The 24,343-nt window shown below is 39.1% G+C and overlaps 1 protein-coding gene across 1 annotated transcript in view; it reads right to left on the bottom strand.

Annotated features, from left to right (window-relative positions):
* The window catches only part of LOC135533047 (collagen alpha-1(XI) chain-like), a 111,038-nt gene that overhangs the window by 25,398 nt on the left and 61,297 nt on the right, over positions 1 to 24,343 (bottom strand). Inside the window, 18 exon segments of the mRNA XM_064960443.1 lie at positions 6,084 to 6,137; positions 6,538 to 6,591; positions 6,760 to 6,813; positions 7,109 to 7,162; positions 7,457 to 7,564; positions 8,191 to 8,244; positions 9,501 to 9,554; positions 9,641 to 9,748; positions 9,944 to 10,051; positions 11,723 to 11,776; positions 14,432 to 14,521; positions 14,679 to 14,786; positions 14,870 to 14,923; positions 15,346 to 15,399; positions 15,538 to 15,591; positions 15,826 to 15,870; positions 19,414 to 19,467; positions 19,851 to 19,895. Coding sequence (XP_064816515.1) covers positions 6,084 to 6,137; positions 6,538 to 6,591; positions 6,760 to 6,813; positions 7,109 to 7,162; positions 7,457 to 7,564; positions 8,191 to 8,244; positions 9,501 to 9,554; positions 9,641 to 9,748; positions 9,944 to 10,051; positions 11,723 to 11,776; positions 14,432 to 14,521; positions 14,679 to 14,786; positions 14,870 to 14,923; positions 15,346 to 15,399; positions 15,538 to 15,591; positions 15,826 to 15,870; positions 19,414 to 19,467; positions 19,851 to 19,895 — 1,206 coding nt within the window.

Raw genomic sequence — 24,343 nt, forward strand, 5'->3', positions numbered from 1 at the left:
TATAGTATAGTATAGTACAGTATAGTATAGTATAGTATAGTATTATTGCCTGATGGCAGTGTTATAGTATAGTATAGTATAGTATAGTATAGTATAGTATAGTATTATTGTCTGATGGCAGTGTTATAGTATAGTATAGTATAGTATAGTATAGTATAGTATAGTATAGTATAGTATTATTGTCTGATGGCAGTGTTATAGTATAGTATAGTATAGTATAGTATAGTATTTTTGTCTGATGGCAGTGTTATAGTATAGTATAGTATTATTGTCTGATGGCAGTGTTATAGTATAGTATAGTAGTATTGTCTGATGGCAGTGTTATAGTATAGTATTATTGTCTGATGGCAGTGTTATAGTATAGTATAGTATAGTATTTTTGTCTGATGGCAGTGTTATAGTATAGTATAGTATAGTATTATTGTCTGATGGCAGTGTTATAGTATAATATAGTATTATTGTCTGATGGCAGTGTTATAGTATAGTATAGTATCGTATAGTATTATTGTCTGGTGGCAGTGTTATAGTATAGTATAGTATTATTGTCTGATGGCAGTGTTATAGTATAGTATAGTAGTATTGTCTGATGGCAGTGTTATAGTATAGTATAGTATTATTGTCTGAAGGCAGTGTTATAGTATTGTATAGTATTATTGTCTGATGGCAGTGTTATAGTATAGTATGGTATAGTATTATTGTCTGATGGCAGTGTTATGGTATAGTATAGTATTATTGTCTGATGGCAGTGTTATAGTATAGTATTATTGTCTGAAGGCAGTGTTATAGTACAGTATAGTATAGTATTATTGTCTGAAGGCAGTGTTATAGTATAGTATAGTATTATTGTCTGAAGGCAGTGTTATAGTATAGTATAGTATAGTACTATTGTCTGAAGGCAGTGTTATAGTATAGTATAGTATAGTATTATTGTCTGAAGGCAGTGTTATAGTATAGTATAGTATAGTATTATTCTCTGATGGCAGTGTTATAGTATAGTATAGTATTATTGTCTGATGGCAGTGTTATAGTATAGTATAGTATTATTGTCTGATGGCAGTGTTATAGTATAGTATAGTATTATTCTCTGGTGGCAGTGTTATAGTATAGTATAGTATTATTCTCTGATGGCAGTGTTATAGTATAGTATAGTAGTATTGTCTGATGGCAGTGTTATAGTATAGTATTATTGTCTGATGGCAGTGTTATAGTATAGTATAGTATTATTCTCTGATGGCAGTGTTATAGTATAGTATAGTATTATTGTCTGATGGCAGTGTTATAGTATAGTATAGTATTATTCGCTGATGGCAGTGTTATAGTATAGTATAGTATTATTGTCTGAAGGCAGTGTTATAGTAGAGTAGTATTGTCTGATGGCAGTGTTATAGTATAGTATAGTATTATTGTCTGATGGCAGTGTTATAGTATAGTATAGTATTATTGTCTGATGGCAGTGTTATAGTATAGTATAGTATTATTGTCTGATGGCAGTGTTATAGTATAGTGTAGTATTATTGTCTGATGGCAGTGTTATAGTATAGTATAGTATTATTGTCTGATGGCAGTGTTATAGTATAGTATTATTGTCTGATGGCAGTGTTATAGTATAGTATTATTGTCTGATGGCAGTGTTATAGTATAGTATTATTGTCTGATGGCAGTGTTATAGTATAGTATTATTGTCTGATGGCAGTGTTATAGTATAGTATAGTATAGTATTATTGTCTGATGGCAGTGTTATAGTATAGTATTATTGTCTGATGGCAGTGTTATAGTATAGTGTAGTATTATTGTCTGATGGCAGTGTTATAGTATAGTATTATTGTCTGATGGCAGTGTTATAGTATAGTATTATTGTCTGATGGCAGTGTTATAGTATAGTATTATTGACTGATGGCAGTGTTATAGTACAGTATTATTGTCTGATGGCAGTGTTATAGTATAGTGTAGTATTATTGTCTGATGGCAGTGTTATAGTATAGTATTATTGTCTGATGGCAGTGTTATAGTATAGTATTATTGTCTGATGGCAGTGTTATAGTATAGTATTATTGTCTGGTGGCAGTGTTATAGTATAGTATTATTGTCCGACGGCAGTGTTATAGTATAGTATTATTGTCTGATGGCAGTGTTATAGTATAGTATTATTGTCTGTTGGCAGTGTTATAGTATAGTATAGTATTATTGTCTGATGGCAGTGTTATAGTATAGTATTATTGTCTGATGGCAGTGTTATAGTATAGTATAGTATCATTGGCTGATGGCAGTGTTATAGTATAGTATAGTATTATTGTCTGATGGCAGTGTTATAGTATAGTATAGTATAGTAGTATTGTCTGGTGGCAGTGTTATAGTATAGTATAGTATAGTATTATTGTCTGATGGCAGTGTTATAGTATAGTATAGTAGTATTGTCTGGTGGCAGTGTTATAGTATAGTATAGTATAGTATAGTATAGTATTATTGTCTGATGGCAGTGTTATAGTATAGTATAGTATTATTGTTTGATGGCAGTGTTATAGTATAGTATAGTATTATTGTCTGATGGCAGTGTTATAGTATAGTATAGTATTATTGTCGGATTGCAGTGTTTTAGTATAGTATAGTATTATTGTCTGATGGCAGTGTTATAGTATAGTATAGTATTATTGGCTGATGGCAGTATTATAGTATAGTATAGTATAGTATTATTGTCTGATGGCAGTGTTATAGTATAGTATAGTATTATTGTCTGATGCGGTGTTATAGTATAGTATAGTATAGTATTATTGTCTGATGGCAGTGCTATAGTATAGTATAGTATTATTGTCTGATGGCAGTGTTATAGTATAGTATTATTGTCTGATGCAGTGTTATCGTATAGTATAGTATTATTGTATGATGGCAGCGTTATAGTATAGTATAGTATAGTATTATTGCCTGATGGCAGTGTTATAGTATAGTATAGTATGGTATAGTATAGTACAGTATAGTAGTATTGTCTGATGACAATGTTATAGTATAGTATAGTATAGTTTAGTATAGTATAGTATAGTATAGTATAGTATAGTATAGTGTAGTATAGTATAGTATAGTATAGTATTATTGTCTGATGGTGGTGTTATAGTATAGTATAGTATAGTATAGTATTATTGTCTGAAGGCAGTGTTATAGTATAGTATAGTATTATTGTCTGATGGCAGTGTTATAGTATAGTAGTATTGTCTGATGGCAGTGTTATAGTATAGCATTATTGTCTGGTGGCAGTGTTATGGTATAGTAGTATTGTCTGATGGCAGTAGTATAGTATAGTATAGTATAGTACAGTATAGTATAGTATAGTATAGTATAGTATAGTGTTATAGTATTATTGTCTGATTGCAGTGTTATAGTATAGTATAGTATAGTAGTATTGTCTGATGGCAGTGTTATAGTATAGTATAGTATAGTGTTATAGTATTATTGTCTGATGGCAGTGTTATAGTATAGTATAGTATTATTGTCTGATGGCAGTGTTATAGTATAGTATAGTATCATTGGCTGATGGCAGTGTTATAGTATAGTATAGTATTATTGTCTGATGGCAGTGTTATAGTATAGTATAGTAGTATTGTCTGGTGGCAGTGTTATAGTATAGTATAGTATTATTGTCTGATGGCAGTGTTATAGTATAGTATATTAGTATTGTCTGGTGGCAGTGTTATAGTATAGTATAGTATAGTATAGTATAGTATAGTATAGTATTATTGTCTGATGGCAGTGTTATAGTATAGTATAGTATTATTGTTTGATGGCAGTGTTATAGTATAGTATAGTATTATTGTCTGATGGCAGTGTTATAGTATAGTATAGTATTATTGTCGGATGGCAGTGTTTTAGTATAGTATAGTATTATTGTCTGATGGCAGTGTTATAGTATAGTATAGTATTATTGTCTGATGGCAGTATTATAGTATAGTATAGTATAGTATTATTGTCTGATGGCAGTGTTATAGTATAGTATAGTATTATTGTCTGATGCAGTGTTATAGTATAGTATAGTATAGTATTATTGTCTGATGGCGGTGCTATAGTATAGTATAGTATTATTGTCTGATGGCAGTGTTATAGTATAGTATTATTGTCTGATGCAGTGTTATCGTATAGTATAGTATTATTGTATGATGGCAGTGTTATAGTATAGTATAGTATAGTATTATTGCCTGATGGCAGTGTTATAGTATAGTATAGTAAGGTATAGTATAGTATAGTAGTATTGTCTGATGACAATGTTATAGTATAGTATAGTATAGTATAGTATAGTATAGTATAGTATAGTATAGTATAGTATAGTATTATTGTCTGATGGTGGTGTTATAGTATAGTATAGTATAGTATAGTATAGTATAGTATAGTATAGTATAGTATTATTGTCTGAAGGCAGTGTTATAGTATAGTATAGTATTATTGTCTGATGGCAGTGTTATAGTATAGTAGTATTGTCTGATGGCAGTGTTATAGTATAGTATTATTGTCTGGTGGCATTGTTATGATATAGTAGTATTGTCTGATGGCAGTAGTATAGTATAGTATAGTATAGTGTCATAGTATTATTGTCTGATTGCAGTGTTATAGTATAGTATAGTATAGTATAGTATAGTATAGTATAGTATAGTAGTATTGTCTGATGGCAGTGGTATAGTATAGTATAGTATAGTGTTATAGTATTATTGTCTGATGGCAGTGTTATAGTATAGTATAGTATTATTGTCTGATGGCAGTGTTATAGTATAGTATAGTAGTATTGTCTGATGGTAGTGTTATAGTATAGTATAGTAGTATTGTCTGATTGCAGTGTTATAGTATATTAGTATTGTCTGATGGCAGTGTTATAGTATAGTATAGTATAGTATAGTATAGTATAGTATAGTATAGTATAGTATAGTAGTATTGTCTGATGGCAGTGTTATAGTATTGTATAGTATAGTATAGTATTATTGTCTGGTGGCAGTGGTATAGTATAGCATTATTGTCTGATGGCAGTGTTATAGTATAGTATAGTATAGTATTATTGTCTGATGACAGTGTTATAGTATAGTATAGTATTATTGTCTGATGGCAGTGTTATAGTATAGTATAGTATTATTGTCTGATGGCAGTGTTATAGTATAGTATAGTAGTATTGTCAGATTGCAGTGTTATAGTATAGTAGTATTGCCTGATGGCAGTGTTATAGTATAGTACTATTGTCTGATGGCAACGTTATAGTATAGTATAGTATAGTATAGTATAGTATAGTATTATTGTGTTACAGTATAGTATAGTATTATTGTCTGAAGGCAGTGTTACAGTATAGTAGTATTGTCTGATGGTATAGTATAGTGTAGTATAGTATAGTATAGCATAGTATAGTATAGTATAGTATGTATTATTGTCTGATGGCAGTGTTATAGTATAGTATAGTATAGTATAGTATAGTATAGCATTATTGTCTGATGGCAGTGTTATAGTATAGTATAGTAGTATTGTCTGATTGCAGTGTTATAGTATAGTATAGTATAGTATAGTATAGTATAGTATAGTATAGTATAGTATAGTATAGTATAGTATAGTATTATTGTCTGATGGCAGTTTTATAGTATAGTATAGTAGTATTGTCTGATTGCAGTGTTATAGTATAGTATTATTGTCTGATGGCGGTGTTATAGTATAGTACAGTATAGTATAGTATAGTATAGTATAGTATAGTACAGTGTTATAGTATAGTATAGTATAGTATTATTGTCTGATGTCAGTGTTATAGTATGGTATAGTATAGTATAGCATAGTATAGTATAGTATAGTATAGTATAGTATAGTATAGTATTATTGTCTGTCGGCTGTGTTATAATATAGTATAGTATAGTGTAGTATAGTATATTATAGTATTATTGTCGGATGACAGTGGTATAGTATAGTACAGTATAGTATAGTATAGTATAGTATAGTATTATTGTCTGATGGCAGTGTTATAGTATAGTATAGTATAGTATAGTATAGTATAGTATAGTATAGTATAGTATAGTATAGTGTAGTGTAGTATAGTATAGTATAGTGTCATTAGTATTGTTGTATTCCAGACTTACGCTGCCTCCTGATACACCAACGGGTCCTGGGTCTCCCGATTCTCCATCCTCCCCCTGAGAGAGAGAGAGAGAGAGAGAGAGAGAGAGAGAGAGAGAGAGAGAGAGAGAGAGAGAGAAGAGAGAGAGAGAGAGACAGAGAGAGAGAGACAGATAGATAGAGATAACGAAAGAGAGCGAGAGGGAGAGAGAGAGAGAAGAGAGAGAGAGAGAGAGAGAGAGAGAGATAACGAAAGAGAGAGAGAGTGAGAGGGAGAGAGAGAGTGAGAGGGAGATAGATAGAAAGAAAGAGAGAGAGAAAAAGAGAGACAGAAAGAGAAAGACAGAGACAGAAAGAGAAAGACAGAGAGAGAAAGAGAGAGAGAGAGACAGATGACATGAGCCCCTCTCTTCCACAGACACATAATATCCCAGTGAACACGTGTCCAGAACACCGCTGTAGTTTCTCTCTGATTACCTTCTCTCCATTTACCCCTGGCTGTCCAGCCCCACCTGGTCTGCCCAGAGCACCCTGCACAACACACAGAGGACAGGTTAGGGTGCGTGTGTGTGTGCGTGTGTGTGTGTGTGCGTGCGTGCGCGCGCGCGCGTGTGTATGTGTGTGTGTGTGCATGTGTGAACTCGCTGGTGCAAGTGTGTGTGTGTGTGTGTGTGCGTGCGTGCGTGTGTGTGTACTCACCTGTCCCCCACTCGGCCCTTGTGGCCCTCTGGGACCAAACTGACCTGGACGACCCTGATAGGAAAAGACAGTCATTATAGTAATTAATCAACAGATCATCAAGTCAGTATAGTAATCAATCAACAGACCATGAAGTCATTATAGTAATCAATCAACAGATCATCAAGTCAGTATAGTGATCAGTCAATAGATCATTAATAGATCTAGCTTCATTATGTGAATTAATGATGTCACAATCACCAATCAGTCTCCATCCACCTGTCTAGTTCCAAACCATTCCATATAGTTTCTGTATCTGAATCAGTAGGCTGACAGGAAACAGTGTCATAAAGATGGGATGTGACCTCACCATCAAGCCGATGTGTCCGCTCTCGCCCTTCTCCCCTGGTAGACCAGGCATCCCCTAGGGAACACACAATCTCACGTTTAGAATTGTATAGAAACAGTTGATTGACACACGAAAGCTGTCAGGATGGCAATTACTGCAGTCAATTACCATGACGACAGCAATACCACCCAAGACAATATCACCTGAGAATATTGAGAATATTGGAAGCCTGACACTTGAGGCCACTCACCTGTATGTGTGTGTGTGTGTGTGTGTGTGTGTGTGTGTGTGTGTGTGTGTGTGTGTGTGTGTGTGTGTGTGTGTGTGTGTGTGTGTGTGTGTGTGTGTGTGTGTGTTTGTGTGTCTCACCTGTAGTCCGATGGGTCCTTTAGAGCCCTTGAAACCCCGGAGACCCTCGTCACCCTTGGCCCCGTACATTCCCTGCTGGCCCCTGGGACCTGACTCCCCATCCACACCCTGGGAGAGAGGAGGGGTTAGGAGGGGCAGAGGGGGAGAGAGAGAGAGCGGGTAGGGAGGAGGGGGGATGGAGGAGGGGGAGGAAGGAGAGAGAAGGGGAAAGAAAGGGGAGGAGGGAAGAAGGGGTATAATGGGCAGAGGGGGGAGAGAGAGAGAGGGTGTAGGGAGGAGGGGGTGGATAGGAGGGGAGCAAGGAGAGAGTGGAGAGAAGGGGAGAGAAAGGGGAGGAGGGAAGAGGGGGTAGGAGGGGCAGAGGGGGGAGAGAGAGAGGGTGTAGGGAGGAGGGGGTGGATAGGAGGGGAGCAAGGAGAGAGCGGAGAGAAGGGGAGGGAAAGGGGAGAAGAGAGAGAGAGAGAGGGTGTAGGGGGAAGGGGAGGAAGAAGAGAGAGAGAGAGAGGGAGAAGAGGGGGTAGGAGGGGCAGAGGGGGGAGAGAGAGAGGGTGTATGGAGGAGGGGACGGAGAGAGGGAGGAGAAGGGGAGGGAAAGGGGAGGAGGGTGAGAGAGAGAGAGAGAGAGAGAGAGAGAGAGAATGGGGGGTAGGGAGGAGAGGATTTACATTCAATCTTAAAATGAGTCCTTTAGACGAGAGAAACATTACAGGTATGTGGATGTAGAACAGACTCACAGGAACTCCTGACTGCCCCATCGGCCCCTGGCCACCGGTTGGTCCTGAGGGGCCCTATAGAGACGCAGACAATATTAGTTACTGGAGAGATGACAGGCTATAACAAGGTTCACGAGACTAAATGGTTAAATATTTGGTATTAGTGTAGTATTAGCTTAGCATCGGTGCAGTATTAGTGTAGTATTAGTGTAGTATTAGCTTAGTATTGGTGCAGTATTAGTGTAGCATTAGCTTAGTATTAGTGTAGTCTCCGGGTAGTCTTGTGGCAGTATTAGTGTAGTCTCCGGGTAGTCTTGTGGCAGTATTATTGTAGTCTCCAGGTAGTCTTGTGGCAGTATTAGTGTAGTCTTGTGGCAGTATTAGTGTAGTCTCTGGGTAGTCTTGTGGCAGTATTAGTGTAGTCTTGTGGCAGTATTAGTGTAGTCTCCTGGTAGTCTTGTGGCAGTATTAGTGTAGTCTTGTGGCAGTATTAGTGTAGTCTCCATGTAGTCTTGTGGCAGTATTAATGTAGTCTTGTGGCAGTATTATTGTAGTCTCCAGGTAGTCTTGTGGCAGTATTAGTGTAGTTTCCAGGTAGTCTTGTGGCAGTATTAGTGTAGTCTCTATGTGGTCTTGTGGCAGTATTAGTGTAGTCTCCAGGTAGTCTTGTGGCAGTATTAGTGTAGCCCCTGGGTAGTCTTGTGGCAGTATTAGTGTAGTATTGGTAGTAGTATTGGTAGTAGTATTAGTGTTGTCTCCAGGTAGTCTTGTGGCAGTATTAGTGTAGTCTCCAGGTAGTCTTGTGGCAGTATTAGTGTAGTCTCTGGGTAGTCTTGTGGCAGTATTAGTGTAGTCTCCTGGTGGTCTTGTGGCAGTATTAGTGTAGTCTCCAGGTAGTCTTGTGGCAGTATTAGTGTAGTCTCCAGGTAGTCTTGTGGCAGTATTCGTGTAGCCTCCAGGTAGTCTTGTGGCAGTATTAGTGTAGTATTGGCAGTAGTATTGGTTTGGCATTAGTATAACATCAGAGTAGTATTAGAGTAGCATTGGTTTAGTATTCATGTAGTATTAGGGTAGTATTAGAGTGGTATTGGTGTAGTATTAGGGTAGTATTGGTGTAGTACTGTATTAGTGTAGTATTGGTAGTAGTATTGGTTTGGCATTAGTATAATAACAGGGTAGTATTAGGGTAGTACTGTAGTAGTATAATATCAGAGTAGTATTAGGGTAGTATTTGCTTAGTATTCATGTAGTATTAGTGTAGTATTGGTGTAGTACTGTATTAGTGTAATATTGGTGTAAATTTGGTGTAGTAATTATCTCAGTAGACTCACTGATTCTCCTTTGTCTCCTTTGCTTCCCTTCTGCCCTGGTCCTCCAGTCTCTCCCTACACACACACACACACACACACAATAAACACCTTCAGATACACACAACAACAACAACAACACACACAGGGACAGGCCATGTTACCTTATCCCCATCCTCTCCTGGGGGTCCTGCAGGGCCTGCAGCTCCAGGTAGTCCTAGAGGTCCCTGGTCTCCATCCTGTCCTGATGGTCCAATGGGACCCGCCCCTCCCTGGGACAACACAACACACAGACAGACAGTTACATTACCTACACACAACTCTGGAACTATAGGGTCTCAGAACACAGAACTCAGAACTCACAATATGGAATGTAGAACTCAGAATATGGAACTCAGAACTCACAATATGGAATGTAGAACCCAGAATATGGAACACCTTTGGACAGTACCCATAATATGGAACACCTTTTCCCCCTTCTCTCCCATTGGTCCAGGTCCACCCACAGCCCCTGCCCTCCCAGGCTGACCAATGGCACCGGCTGACCCTGGGGGACCCCTCTCGCCACCGGTCCCCTGCAGAGATAGTGGGGGGGGATATACATATGTGAATTATACATCTTCACACTGCCTGTCTGGGGTCTGTGCTGGCAGATGGAGAGAGAGGAAGTGTCTGTCTGGGGTCTGTGTTGGCAGATGGAGAGAGAGGAAGTGTCTGTCTGGGGTCTGTGTTGGCAGATGGAGAGAGAGGAGGTGTCTGTCTGGGGTCTGTGTTGGCAGATGGAGAGAGGAAGTGTCTGTCTGGGGTCTGTGTTGGCAGATGGAGAGAGGAAGTGTCTGTCTGGGGTCTGTGTTGGCAGATGGAGAGAGGAAGTGTCTGTCTGGGGTCTGTGTTTGCAGATGGAGAGAGGAAGTGTCTGTCTGGGGTCTGTATTGGCAGATGGAGAGAGAGGAAGTGTCTGTCTGGGGTCTGTGTTGGCAGATGGAGAGAGGAAGTGTCTGTCTGGGGTCTGTATTGGCAGATGGAGAGAGAGGAAGTGTCTGTCTGGGGTCTGTGTTGGCAGATGGAGAGAGGAAGTGTCTGTCTGGGGTCTGTATTGGCAGATGGAGAGAGGAAGTGTCTGTCTGGGGTCTGTATTGGCAGATGGAGAGAGAGGAAGTGTCTGTCTGGGGTCTGTGTTGGCAGATGGAGAGAGAGGAAGTGTCTGTCTGGGGTCTGTATTGGCAGATGGAGAGAGAGGAAGTGTCTGTCTGGGGTCTGTGTTTGCAGATGGAGAGAGGAAGTGTCTGTCTGGGGTCTGTGTTTGCAGATGGAGAGAGAGGAAGTGTCTGTCTGGGGTCTGTGTTGGCAGATGGAGAGAGAGGAAGTGTCTGTCTGTCTGAGGTCTATGTTGGCAGATGGAGAGAGAGGAAGTGTCTGTCTGGGGCCTGTGTTGGCAGATGGAGAGAGGAAGCGTCTGTCTGGGGTCTGTGTTTGCAGATGGAGAGAGGAGGTGTGTGTCTGGGGTCTGTGTTGGCAGATGGAGAGAGAGGAGGTGTCTGTCTGGGGTCTGTGTTGGCAGATGGAGAGAGGAAGTGTCTGTCTGGGGTCTGTGTTGGCAGATGGAGAGAGGAAGTGTCTGTCTGGGGTCTGTGTTGGCAGATGGAGAGAGAGGAAGTGTCTGTCTGGGGTCTGTGTTGGCAGATGGAGAGAGAGGAAGTGTCTGTCTGGGGTCTGTGTTGGCAGATGGAGAGAGAGGAAGTGTCTGTCTGGGGTCTGTGTTGGCAGATGGAGAGAGAGGAAGTGTCTGTCTGGGGTCTGTGTTGGCAGATGGAGAGAGAGGAAGTGTCTGTCTGTGTTCTGTGTTGGCAGATGGAGAGAGAGGAAGTGTCTGTCTGGGGTCTGTGTTGGCAGATGGAGAGAGGAAGTGTCTGTCTGGGGTCTGTGTTTGCAGATGGAGAGAGAGGAAGTGTCTGTCTGGGGTCTGTGTTGGCAGATGGAGAGAGGAAGTGTCTGTCTGGGGTCTGTGTTGGCAGATGGAGAGAGAGGAAGTGTCTGTCTGGGGTCTGTGTTGGCAGATGGAGAGAGAGGAAGTGTCTGTCTGGGGTCTGTGTTGGCAGATGGAGAGAGAGGAAGTGTCTGTCTGGGGTCTGTGTTGGCAGATGGAGAGAGAGGAAGTGTCTGTCTGGGGTCTGTGTTGGCAGATGGAGAGAGAGGAAGTGAGGAATAGAGAGGACAGATGTAGAAGGAGAGGAGAGAGGACTCACTATAGCTCCTGCTGCTCCGACTGGTCCTTCACCTCCTTTCAGACCAGCAGGACCCTGGCGAGAACACACTGCTATCATACCATCACAGGACACACTGCTATCATACCATCACAGGACACACTGCTATCATACCATCACAGGACACACTGCTATCATACCATCACAGGACACACTGCTATCATACCATCACAGGACACACTGCTATCATACCATCACAGGACACACTGCTATCATACCATCACAGGACACACTGCTATCATACCATCACAGGACACACTGCTATCATACCATCACAGGACACACTGCTATCATACCATCACAGGACACACTGCTATCATACCATCACAGGACACACTGCTATCATACCATCACAGGACACACTGCTATCATACCATCACAGGACACACTGCTATCATACCATCACAGGACACACTGATCACACTGCTATCATACCATCACAGGACACACTGCTATCATACCATCACAGGACACACTGCTATCATACCATCACAGGACACACTGCTATCATACCATCACAGGACACACTGCTATCATACCATCACAGGACACACTGCTATCATACCATCACAGGACACACTGCTATCATACCATCACAGGACACACTGCTATCATACCATCACAGGACACACTGCTATCATACCATCACAGGACACACTGCTATCATACCATCACAGGACACACTGCTATCATACCATCACAGGACACACTGCTATCATACCATCACAGGACACACTGCTATCATACCATCACAGGACACACTGCTATCATACCATCACAGGACACACTGCTATCATACCATCACAGGACACACTGCTATCATACCATCACAGGACACACTGCTATCATACCATCACAGGACACACTGCTATCATACCATCACAGGACACACTGCTATCATACCATCACAGGACACACTGCATACCATCACAGGACACTCATCACAGGACACACTGCTATCATACCATCACAGGACACACTGCTATCATACCATCACAGGACACACTGCTATCATACCATCACAGGACACACTGCTATCATACCATCACAGGACACACTGCTATCATACCATCACAGGACACACTGCTATCATACCATCACAGGACACACTGCTATCATACCATCACAGGACACACTGCTATCATACCATCACAGGACACACTGCTATCATACCATCACAGGACACACTGCTATCATACCATCACAGGACACACTGCTATCATACCATCACAGGACACACTGCTATCATACCATCACAGGACACACTGCTATCATACCATCACAGGACACACTGCTATCATACCATCACAGGACACACTGCTATCATACCATCACAGGACACACTGCTATCATACCATCACAGGACACACTGCTATCATACCATCACAGGACACACTGCTATCATACCATCACAGGACACACTGCTATCATACCATCACAGGACACACTGCTATCATACCATCACAGGACACACTGCTATCATACCATCACAGGACACACTGCTATCATACCATCACAGGACACACTGCTATCATACCATCACAGGACACACTGCTATCATACCATCACAGGACACACTGCTATCATACCATCACAGGACACACTGCTATCATACCATCACAGGACACACTGCTATCATACCATCACAGGACACACTGCTATCATACCATCACAGGACACACTGCTATCATACCATCACAGGACACACTGCTATCATACCATCACAGGACACACTGCTATCATACCATCACAGGACACACTGCTATCATACCATCACAGGACACACTGCTATCATACCATCACAGGACACACTGCTATCATACCATCACAGGACACACTGCTATCATACCATCACAGGACACACTGCTATCATACCATCACAGGACACACTGCTATCATACCATCACAGGACACACTGCTATCATACCATCACAGGACACACTGCTATCATACCATCACAGGACACACTGCTATCATACCATCACAGGACACACTGCTATCATACCATCACAGGACACACTGCTATCATACCATCACAGGACACACTGCTATCATACCATCACAGGACACACTGCTATCATACCATCACAGGACACACTGCTATCATACCATCACAGGACACACTGCTATCATACCATCACAGGACACACTGCTATCATACCATCACAGGACACACTGCTATCATACCATCACAGGACACACTGCTATCATACCATCACAGGATCTGTGTCTGTCCCTGTGTCTGTGTCTGTGTCTGTCTCTGTGTCTGTCTCTGTGTGTATCTCTGTGTCTCTGTGTGTGTCTGTCTCTGTGTCTCTGTGTGTGTCTGTCTCTGTGTCTCTGTGTGTGTCTGTCCCTGTCCCTGTGTCTGTGTCTGTGTCTGTCCCTGTCCCTGTGTCTGTCCCTGTCCCTGTCCCTGTGTCAGTCCCTGTGTCTATGTCTGTCCCTGTGTCAGTCCCTGTGTCAGTCCCTGTGTCTGTGTCTGTCTCTGTGTCAGTCCCTGTGTCTGTGTCAGTCCCTGTGTCAGTCCCTGTGTCTGTGTCTGTGTCTGTGTCTGTGTCTGTGTCTGTGTCTGTCCCTGTGTCTGTCTGTGTCTGTGTCTGTGTCAGTCTCTGTGTCAGTCTCTGTGTCTGTCACTGTGTGTATCTCTGTGTCTCTGTGTGTGTCTGTGTCTGTGTGTATGTGTGTTACCATGCCCCCGGCAGCCCCTCTGCTGCCTCTGAAGCCCCTAAGTCCTGGAGGACCAGCTTTCCCAGAAGTCCCTCCTGTGCCCGGGTCGCCCTGGAAACAACAACAACAACAGCTCTGATTGGTGGAACGCTCAATTGAACTTACCAATGAAGATGATTCCTGTAATGACTGGTAATGGTGATTATCGGGGTGAAAACAATGATGATTCATAATGATGATGATGATGATGATGATGACGAAGAATCACCTTAGCTCCCTCCTTCCCGGCGGTGCCAGGTAAGCCCTGCTCTCCCGGTACGCCAGGTGACCCGGGGTGACCTCTGTCTCCCAACGACCCGGTCTCACCTGATTTACCCTGCAGCAACCAATCAGGTTAGCGAGAACACAAACAGACCAATCAAGTTAGAGAGAACACACTTAGCAACCAATCAGACTCACCTGTGGCCCCACAACACCTCCTGGACCTGGGGGTCCCGTCTTTCCTTGGAAACCCTAGAGAGGGAGAGGGAGAGAGAGAGAGAGAGAGAGGGGGTGAGAGGGGGAGAGAGGGGGAGAGAGATAGAGAGAGAGAGAGAGAGAGAGAGAGGGAGAGAGAGAGAGAGAGAGAGAGAGAGAGAGAGAGAGAGAGAGAGAGAGAGAGAGGGGGAGAGGGAGTGAGAGGGAGAGAGAGATAAAGAGAGAGGGGGAGAGAGAGAGATAAAGAGAGAGAGAGAGAGAGAGAGAGAGGGGGAGAGAGAGAGGGGGAGAGAGAGAAGTAGAGAGGGGGAGAGAGAAAGAGGGGAGAGAGAGAGAGAGAGAGAGAGAGAGAGAGAGAGAGAGAGAGAGAGAGAGAGAGAGAGAAAGAGAAGAGAGAGACATTAGTGGATGGATAGGTGTATTTAGGTAACTTCTTGTGACCTCTAACCTCTACTCACCGGCTCTCCTCTCTGACCTGGATGACCCGGAAGTCCATCTTTCCCCGCTGGACCCTACACACACACACACAAGAAGGGACATCACAGTCACACAATTCAACATCCTGTTACACTACAATGACTGTGTGTGTGTGTGTGTGTGTGTGTGTGTGTGTGTGTGTGTGTGTGTGTGTGTGTGTGTGTGACACTCACGTTCGGTCCCTTGGGTCCTGATTCCCCGTTCCGTCCTTGTGGCCCTTGAGGCCCCTAGACAACACATAAATGAATCAATCAAACAGTCAATCAGTTAATTAATCAAACACTTATCCAACCAATCAAACACGTAATTCAATCAATTAAACAATTAGCAAGTTAGCCAATCAAACACTTACACAACCAATGAACCAGTCAACAAATATACTAATTAACAAATCAGCCAATCAACTAATTAACCAATCAATCAATAAACCGATCAATGAGGCATGCCGTTCCTGTCCTTACCCTGTCTCCGGTTGGTCCATTGGGTCCATCATGTCCAGAGGAGCCCTGTGACAGACAGCACGGAAAACAGACAAATCAAATACAATGGTATTGGTCGCATAGACATATTTAGCGAGTGTTACTGCGTGTGTAACGAAATGCTCCCAGCTCCGACAGTGCAGTAATATCTAACAATACAAAGCAATACAGGCAAACCTAAAAAGTAGAAGAATGGAATCAAGAAATGTAGAAATATTAGGACGAGCAACGTCCGAGTCGGGAATATAAATCTATATGTAGAGAATGTATTCAGATGTCCGAGTCGGGAATATAAATCTATATGTACAGAATGTATTCAGATGTCCGAGTCGGGAATATAAATCTATATGTACAGAATGTATTCAGATGTCTGAGTCGGGAATATAAATCTATATGTAGAGAATGTATTCAGATGTCCGAGTCGGGAATATAAATCTATATGTACAGAATGTATTCAGATGTCCGAGTCGTATAAATCTATATGTACAGAATGTATTCAGATGTCTGAGTCGGAATATAAATCTATATGTACAGAATGTATTCAGATGTCCGAGTCGGAATATAAATCTATATGTACAGAATGTATTCAGATGTCCGAGTCGGGAATATAAATCTATATGTACAGAATGTATTCAGATGTCCGAGTCGGGAATATAAATCTATATGTACAGAATGTATTCAGATGTCCGAGTCGGGAATATAAATCTATATGTACAGAATGTATTCAGATGTCCGAGTCGGGAATATAAATCTATATGAACAGAATGTATTCAGATGTCCGAGTCGGGAATATAAATCTATATGTACAGAATGTATTCAGATGTCCGAGTCGGGAATATAAATCTATATGTACAGAATGTATTCAGATATCCGAGTCGGGAATATAAATCTATATGTACAGAATGTATTCAGATGTCCGAGTCGGGAATATAAATCTATATGTACAGAATGTATTCAGATGTCCGAGTCGGGAATATAAATCTATATGTACAGAATGTATTCAGATCCCTGGACTCTGTCCACAATTCGTTACGTTACAGCCTTATCCTAAAAATGATTTATTTTTACAAATCCTCAGTAATCTACACACAATACCCCATAATACCCAATAATGACGTCACAATACCCAATAATGACATCACAATACCCTCTAATGACATCACAATACCCTATAATGACATCACAATACCCTATAATGACATCACAATACCCAATAATGACATCACAATACCCAATAATGACATCACAATACCCAATAATGACATCACAATACCCTATAATGACATCACAATGCCCCATAATAATAAAGGTTCTGAGAAATTTTCCCAAAATTTATAAAAGTAAAATATAAAAATAAACGTATTTACATAAGTATTCAGACCCTTTGCTATGAGACTCAAAATGAGCTCAGGTGCATCCTGTTTCCATTGATCATCCTTGAGATGTTTCTTGATTGATTGGAGGAGTCCACTTGTGGTAAATTTAATTGATTGGTCATATGATTTAGAAATGCACACACCTGTCTATATAAGGTCCCACAGTTGACAGTGCATGTCAGAGGAAAAACAACGCCGTGAGGTCGAAGGAGACAGGATTGTGTTCAGATCTGGGGAAGGGTACTATAACATGTCAGCAGCATTGAAGGTCCCCAAGAACACAGTGGCCTCCATCATTCTGAAATGGAAGAAGTTTGGAACCACCAAGACTCTTCCTAGAGCTGGCCGCCTGAACAAACTGAGCAATCGGGGGAGAAGGGCGTTGGTCAGGGAGGTGACCAAGAACCCGATGGTCACTCTGACAGAGCTCCAGAGTTCCTCTGTGGAGATGGGCGAACCTTCCAGAAGGACAACCATCTCTGCAGCACTCCACCAATCAGACCTAATGGTAGAGAGGCCAGACGGAAGCCACTACTCAGTAAAAGCCACATGACAGCCCACTTGGAATTTGACAAAAGGCACCTACAGACTCTCAGACCATGAGAAACACGATTCTCTGGTCTGATGAAACCAAGACTGAACTCTTTGGCCTGAATGTCAAGTGTGACATCTGGAGGAAACCTGTCACCATCCCCATGGTGAAGCATGGTGGTGGCAGCTGTGGGATGTTTTTCAGCGGCAGGGACTGAGACTAGTCAGGATCGAGGCAAAAATGAACAGAGCAAAGTACAGAGATATCATTTTTAAAATTGGGATTTTCTAAAATGTCTAAAAATCTGTTTTTGCTTTGTCATTATAGGGCATTGTGTTTGATTGATTGATGAGGGAGGGGAAAAAAACATTTAATACATTTCAGAATTACGCTTTAACAAAATGTGGAAAAAGTTAAGGGGTCTGAATACTTTCCGAATGCACTGTATTCAATTATAGAATACTATACAATATACTATACTATTAACTTATAGACTACTATGCAATATACTATACTATTAACTTATAGAATACTATACAATATACCATACTATTAACTTATAGAATACTATACAATATACTATACTATTAACTTATAGACTACTATGCTGTATACTATACTATTAACTTATAGAATACTATACAATATACCATACTATTAACTTATAGAATACTATACAATATACTATACTATTAACTTATAGACTACTATGCTGTATACTATACTATTAACTTATAGAATACTATACAATATACTATACTATTATCTTATAGAATACTATATTATACTATTAACTTATATAATACTATACAATATACTATACTATTAACTTATAGACTACTATGCTGTATACTATACTATTAACTTATAGAATACTATACAATATACCATACTATTAACTTATAGAATACTATACAATATACCATACTATTAACTTATAGAATACTATACAATATACTATACTATTAACTTATAGACTACTATGCTGTATACTATACTATTAACTTATAGAATACTATACAATATACCATACTATTAACTTATAGAATACTATACAATATACTATACTATTAACTTATAGACTACTATACAATATACTATACTATTAACTTATAGATTACTATACAATATACTATACTATTAACTTATAGAATACTATACAATATACTATACTATTAACTTATAGAATACTATACAATATACCATACTATTAACTTATAGAATACTATGCTGTATACTATACTATTATCTTATAGAATACTATACAATATACTATACTATTAACTTATAGAATACTATACAATATACCATACTATTAACTTATAGACTACTATACAATATACTATACTATTAACTTATAGAATACTATACAATATACTATACTATTAACTTATAGACTACTATGCTGTATACTATACTATTATCTTATAGAATACTATATTATACTATTAACTTATATAATACTATGCTATTAACGTATATAATACTATACTATATATACTATAATATTAATCAGTGTGATTGAGGTTATGCTCCAAATGGCATCCTATTCTCCATGTAGTGCATTACCTTTTAGGGTGCCATTTGGGATGCATTCTGTGTTACTGCTGGATAGAGAAATTATGATGACCTCATAATGATTAGAATGGGTTGAACTCTGACCTTTCCCCCTGTCTTCCCTGTTGGTCCCTTGGCACCCCGGCCCCCACGCACCCCCTGCAGGATAAACAAGAGTATTACACACACAGATAAGCAGGCATAGACAGAGACAAACACACACACACAGATAAACACACAGAGACAAACACACACACAGAGACAAACACACACACACACACACAGATAAACACACATAAGCAGACACACACACAGACACACGCGTACAGTACTCACACACACACACACACACACAGACAGTACTGTATACTGCACACACAATATACTGTACACACCAATGTACACACATACACACACACGCACACGCACACACACACAGACAGTACTCACACACACACAATATACACACAATATACACACACACACACAATATACTGTACCTGACAATATACTGTACACACACACACACACACAGTACTCACATTAGGACCCCTCTGTCCTGCACTGCCTGCTTCCCCCCCGGGACCCTGTGGAAGAGAAAACAGGACAGACCGTTACCATGGGTACGTCATACAGCCCGTTACCATGGATACACCACTGAGTACCTGACAATATACTGTATACTGTACCTGACAATATACTGTACCTGACAATATACTGTACCTGACAATATACTGTATACTGTACCTGACAATATACTGTACCTGACAATATACTGTACCTGACAATATACTGTACCTGACAATATACTGTACCTGACAATATACTGTATAATATACTGTACCTGACAATATACTGTATACTGTACCTGACAATATACTGTATACTGTACCTGACAATATACTGTATACTGTACCTGACAATATACTGTATACTGTACCTGACAATATACTGTACCTGACAATATACTGTACCTGACAATATACTGTATACTGTACCTGACAATATACTGTATCTGACAATATACTGTACCTGACAATATACTGTATACTGTACCTGACAATATACTGTATACTGTACCTGACAATATACTGTATACTGTACCTGACAATATACTGTATACTGTACCTGACAATATACTGTATACTGTACCTGACAATATACTGTATACTGTACCTGACAATATACTGTATACTGTACCTGACAATATACTGTATACTGTACCTGACAATATACTGTATACTGTACCTGACAATATACTGTATACTGTACATGACAATATACAATATACTGTATACTGTACCTAACAATATACTGTACCTGACAATATACTGTATACTGTACCTGACAATATACTGTACCTGACAATATACTGTACCTGACAATATACTGTACCTGACAATATACTGTACCTGACAATATACTGTATACTGTACCTGACAATATACTGTACCTGACAATATACTGTATACTGTACCTGACAATATACTGTACCTGACAATATACTGTACCTAACAATATACTGTACCTGACAATATACTGTACCTGACAATATACTGTATACTGTACCTGACAATATACTGTACCTGACAATATACTGTACCTGACAATATACTGTACCTGACAATATACTGTATACTGTACCTGACAATATACTGTACCTGACAATATACTGTATCTGACAATATACTGTACCTGACAATATACTGTACCTGACAATATACTGTATCTGACAATATACTGTACCTGACAATATACTGTACCTGACAATATACTGTACCTGACAATATACTGTACCTGACAATATACTGTACCTGACAATATACTGTATACTGTACCTGACAATATACTGTACCTAACAATATACTGTACCTGACAATATACTGTATACTGTACCTGACAATATACTGTACCTGACAATATACTGTACCTGACAATATACTGTACCTGACAATATACTGTACCTGACAATATACTGTATACTGTACCTGACAATATACTGTACCTAACAATATACTGTACCTGACAATATACAATATACTGTACCTGACAATATACTGTACCTAACAATATACTGTACCTGACAATATACTGTATACTGTACCTGACAATATACTGTATACTGTACCTGACAATATACTGTACCTGACAATATACTGTATACTGTACCTGACAATATACTGTACCTGACAATATACTGTACCTGACAATATACTGTACCTGACAATATACTGTATACTGTACCTGACAATATACTGTACCTGACAATATACTGTATACTGTACCTGACAATATACTGTACCTGACAATATACTGTACCTGACAATATACTGTATACTGTATCTGACAATATACTGTACCTGACAATATACTGTATACTGTACCTAACAATATACTGTACCTGACAATATACTGTATACTGTATCTGACAATATACTGTATACTGTACCTGACAATATACTGTATACTGTACCTAACAATATACTGTACCTGACAATATACTGTATACTGTACCTAACAATATACTGTACCTGACAATATACTGTACCTGACAATATACTGTACCTGACAATATACTGTATACTGTACCTGACAATATACTGTATACTGTACCTGACAATATACTGTATACTGTACCTGACAATATACTGTACCTGACAATATACTGTATACTGTACCTGACAATATACTGTACCTGACAATATACAATATACTGTACCTGACAATATACTGTATACTGTACCTAACAATATACTGTACCTGACAATATACTGTACCTAACAATATACTGTACCTGACAATATACTGTATACTGTACCTGACAATATACTGTATACTGTACCTGACAATATACTGTACCTGACAATATACTGTATACTGTACCTGACAATATACTGTATACTGTACCTGACAATATACTGTACCTAACAATATACTGTATACTGTACCTAACAATATACTGTACCTAACAATATACTGTACCTAACAATATACTGTACCTGACAATATACTGTATACTGTACCTGACAATATACTGTATCTGACAATATACTGTACCTGACAATATACTGTATACTGTACCTGACAATATACTGTATACTGTACCTGACAATATACTGTATACTGTACATGACAATATACTGTATACTGTACCTGACAATATACTGTACCTGACAATATACTGTATACTGTACCTGACAATATACTGTACCTGACAATATACTGTATACTGTACCTGACAATATACTGTATACTGTACCTGACAATATACTGTACCTAACAATATACTGTATACTGTACCTAACAATATACTGTACCTAACAATATACTGTACCTAACAATATACTGTACCTGACAATATACTGTATACTGTACCTGACAATATACTGTATCTGACAATATACTGTACCTGACAATATACTGTATACTGTACCTGACAATATACTGTATACTGTACCTGACAATATACTGTATACTGTACCTGACAATATACTGTATACTGTACATGACAATATACAATATACTGTATACTGTACCTAACAATATACTGTAACTGACAATATACTGTATACTGTACCTGACAATATACTGTACCTGACAATATACTGTACCTGACAATATACTGTATACTGACAAATATACTGTACCTGACAATATACTGTATCTGACAATATACTGTATACTGTACCTGACAATATACTGTATACTGTACCTGACAATATACTGTATACTGTACCTGACAATATACTGTACCTGACAATATACTGTATACTGTACCTGACAATATACTGTATACTGTACCTGACAATATACTGTACCTGACAATATACTGTATACTGTACCTGACAATATACTGTATCTGACAATATACTGTACCTGACAATATACTGTACCTGACAATATACTGTATACTGTACCTGGCAATATACTGTATACTGTACCTGACAATATACTGTATACTGTACCTGACAATATACTGTATACTGTACCTGACAATATACTGTACCTGACTATATACTGTACCTGACAATATACTGTACCTGACAATATACTGTATACTGTACCTGACAATATACTGTATACTGTACCTGACAATATACTGTATACTGTACCTGACAATATACTGTATACTGTACCTGACAATATACTGTACCTGACAATATACTGTATACTGTACCTGACAATATACTGTATACTGTACCTGACAATATACTGTACCTGACAATATACTGTATACTGTACCTGACAATATACTGTACCTGACAATATACTGTATACTGTACCTGACAATATACTGTACCTGACAATATACTGTATACTGTACCTGACAATATACTGTATCTGACAATATACTGTATCTGACAATATACTGTACCTGACAATATACTGTATACTGTACCTGACAATATACTGTATACTGTACCTGACAATATACTGTACCTGACAATATACTGTACCTGACAATATACTGTATACTGTACCTGACAATATACTGTACCTGACAATATACTGTATACTGTACCTGACAATATACTGTACCTGACAATATACTGTATACTGTACCTGACAATATACTGTACCTGACAATATACTGTATACTGTACCTGACAATATACTGTACCTGACAATATACTGTATACTGTACCTGACAATATACTGTACCTGACAATATACTGTACCTGACAATATACTGTACCTGACAATATACTGTATACTGTACCTGACAATATACTGTATACTGTACCTGACAATATACTGTACCTGACAATATACTGTACCTGACAATATACTGTACCTGACAATATACTGTATACTGTACCTGACAATATACTGTACCTGACAATATACTGTACCTGACAATATACTGTACCTGACAATATACTGTACCTGACAATATACTGTATACTGTACCTGACAATATACTGTACCTGACAATATACTGTATCTGACAATACACTTTTTGTGTTTTCTAAAGCACCGACTTGATGAAAGTGTGTTTCAATTACATAGAAACACATTATAAATACATATATAA

This window comes from Oncorhynchus masou, chromosome 5 (assembly GCF_036934945.1).
Source record: "Oncorhynchus masou masou isolate Uvic2021 chromosome 5, UVic_Omas_1.1, whole genome shotgun sequence".
NCBI lineage: Eukaryota > Metazoa > Chordata > Actinopteri > Salmoniformes > Salmonidae > Oncorhynchus > Oncorhynchus masou.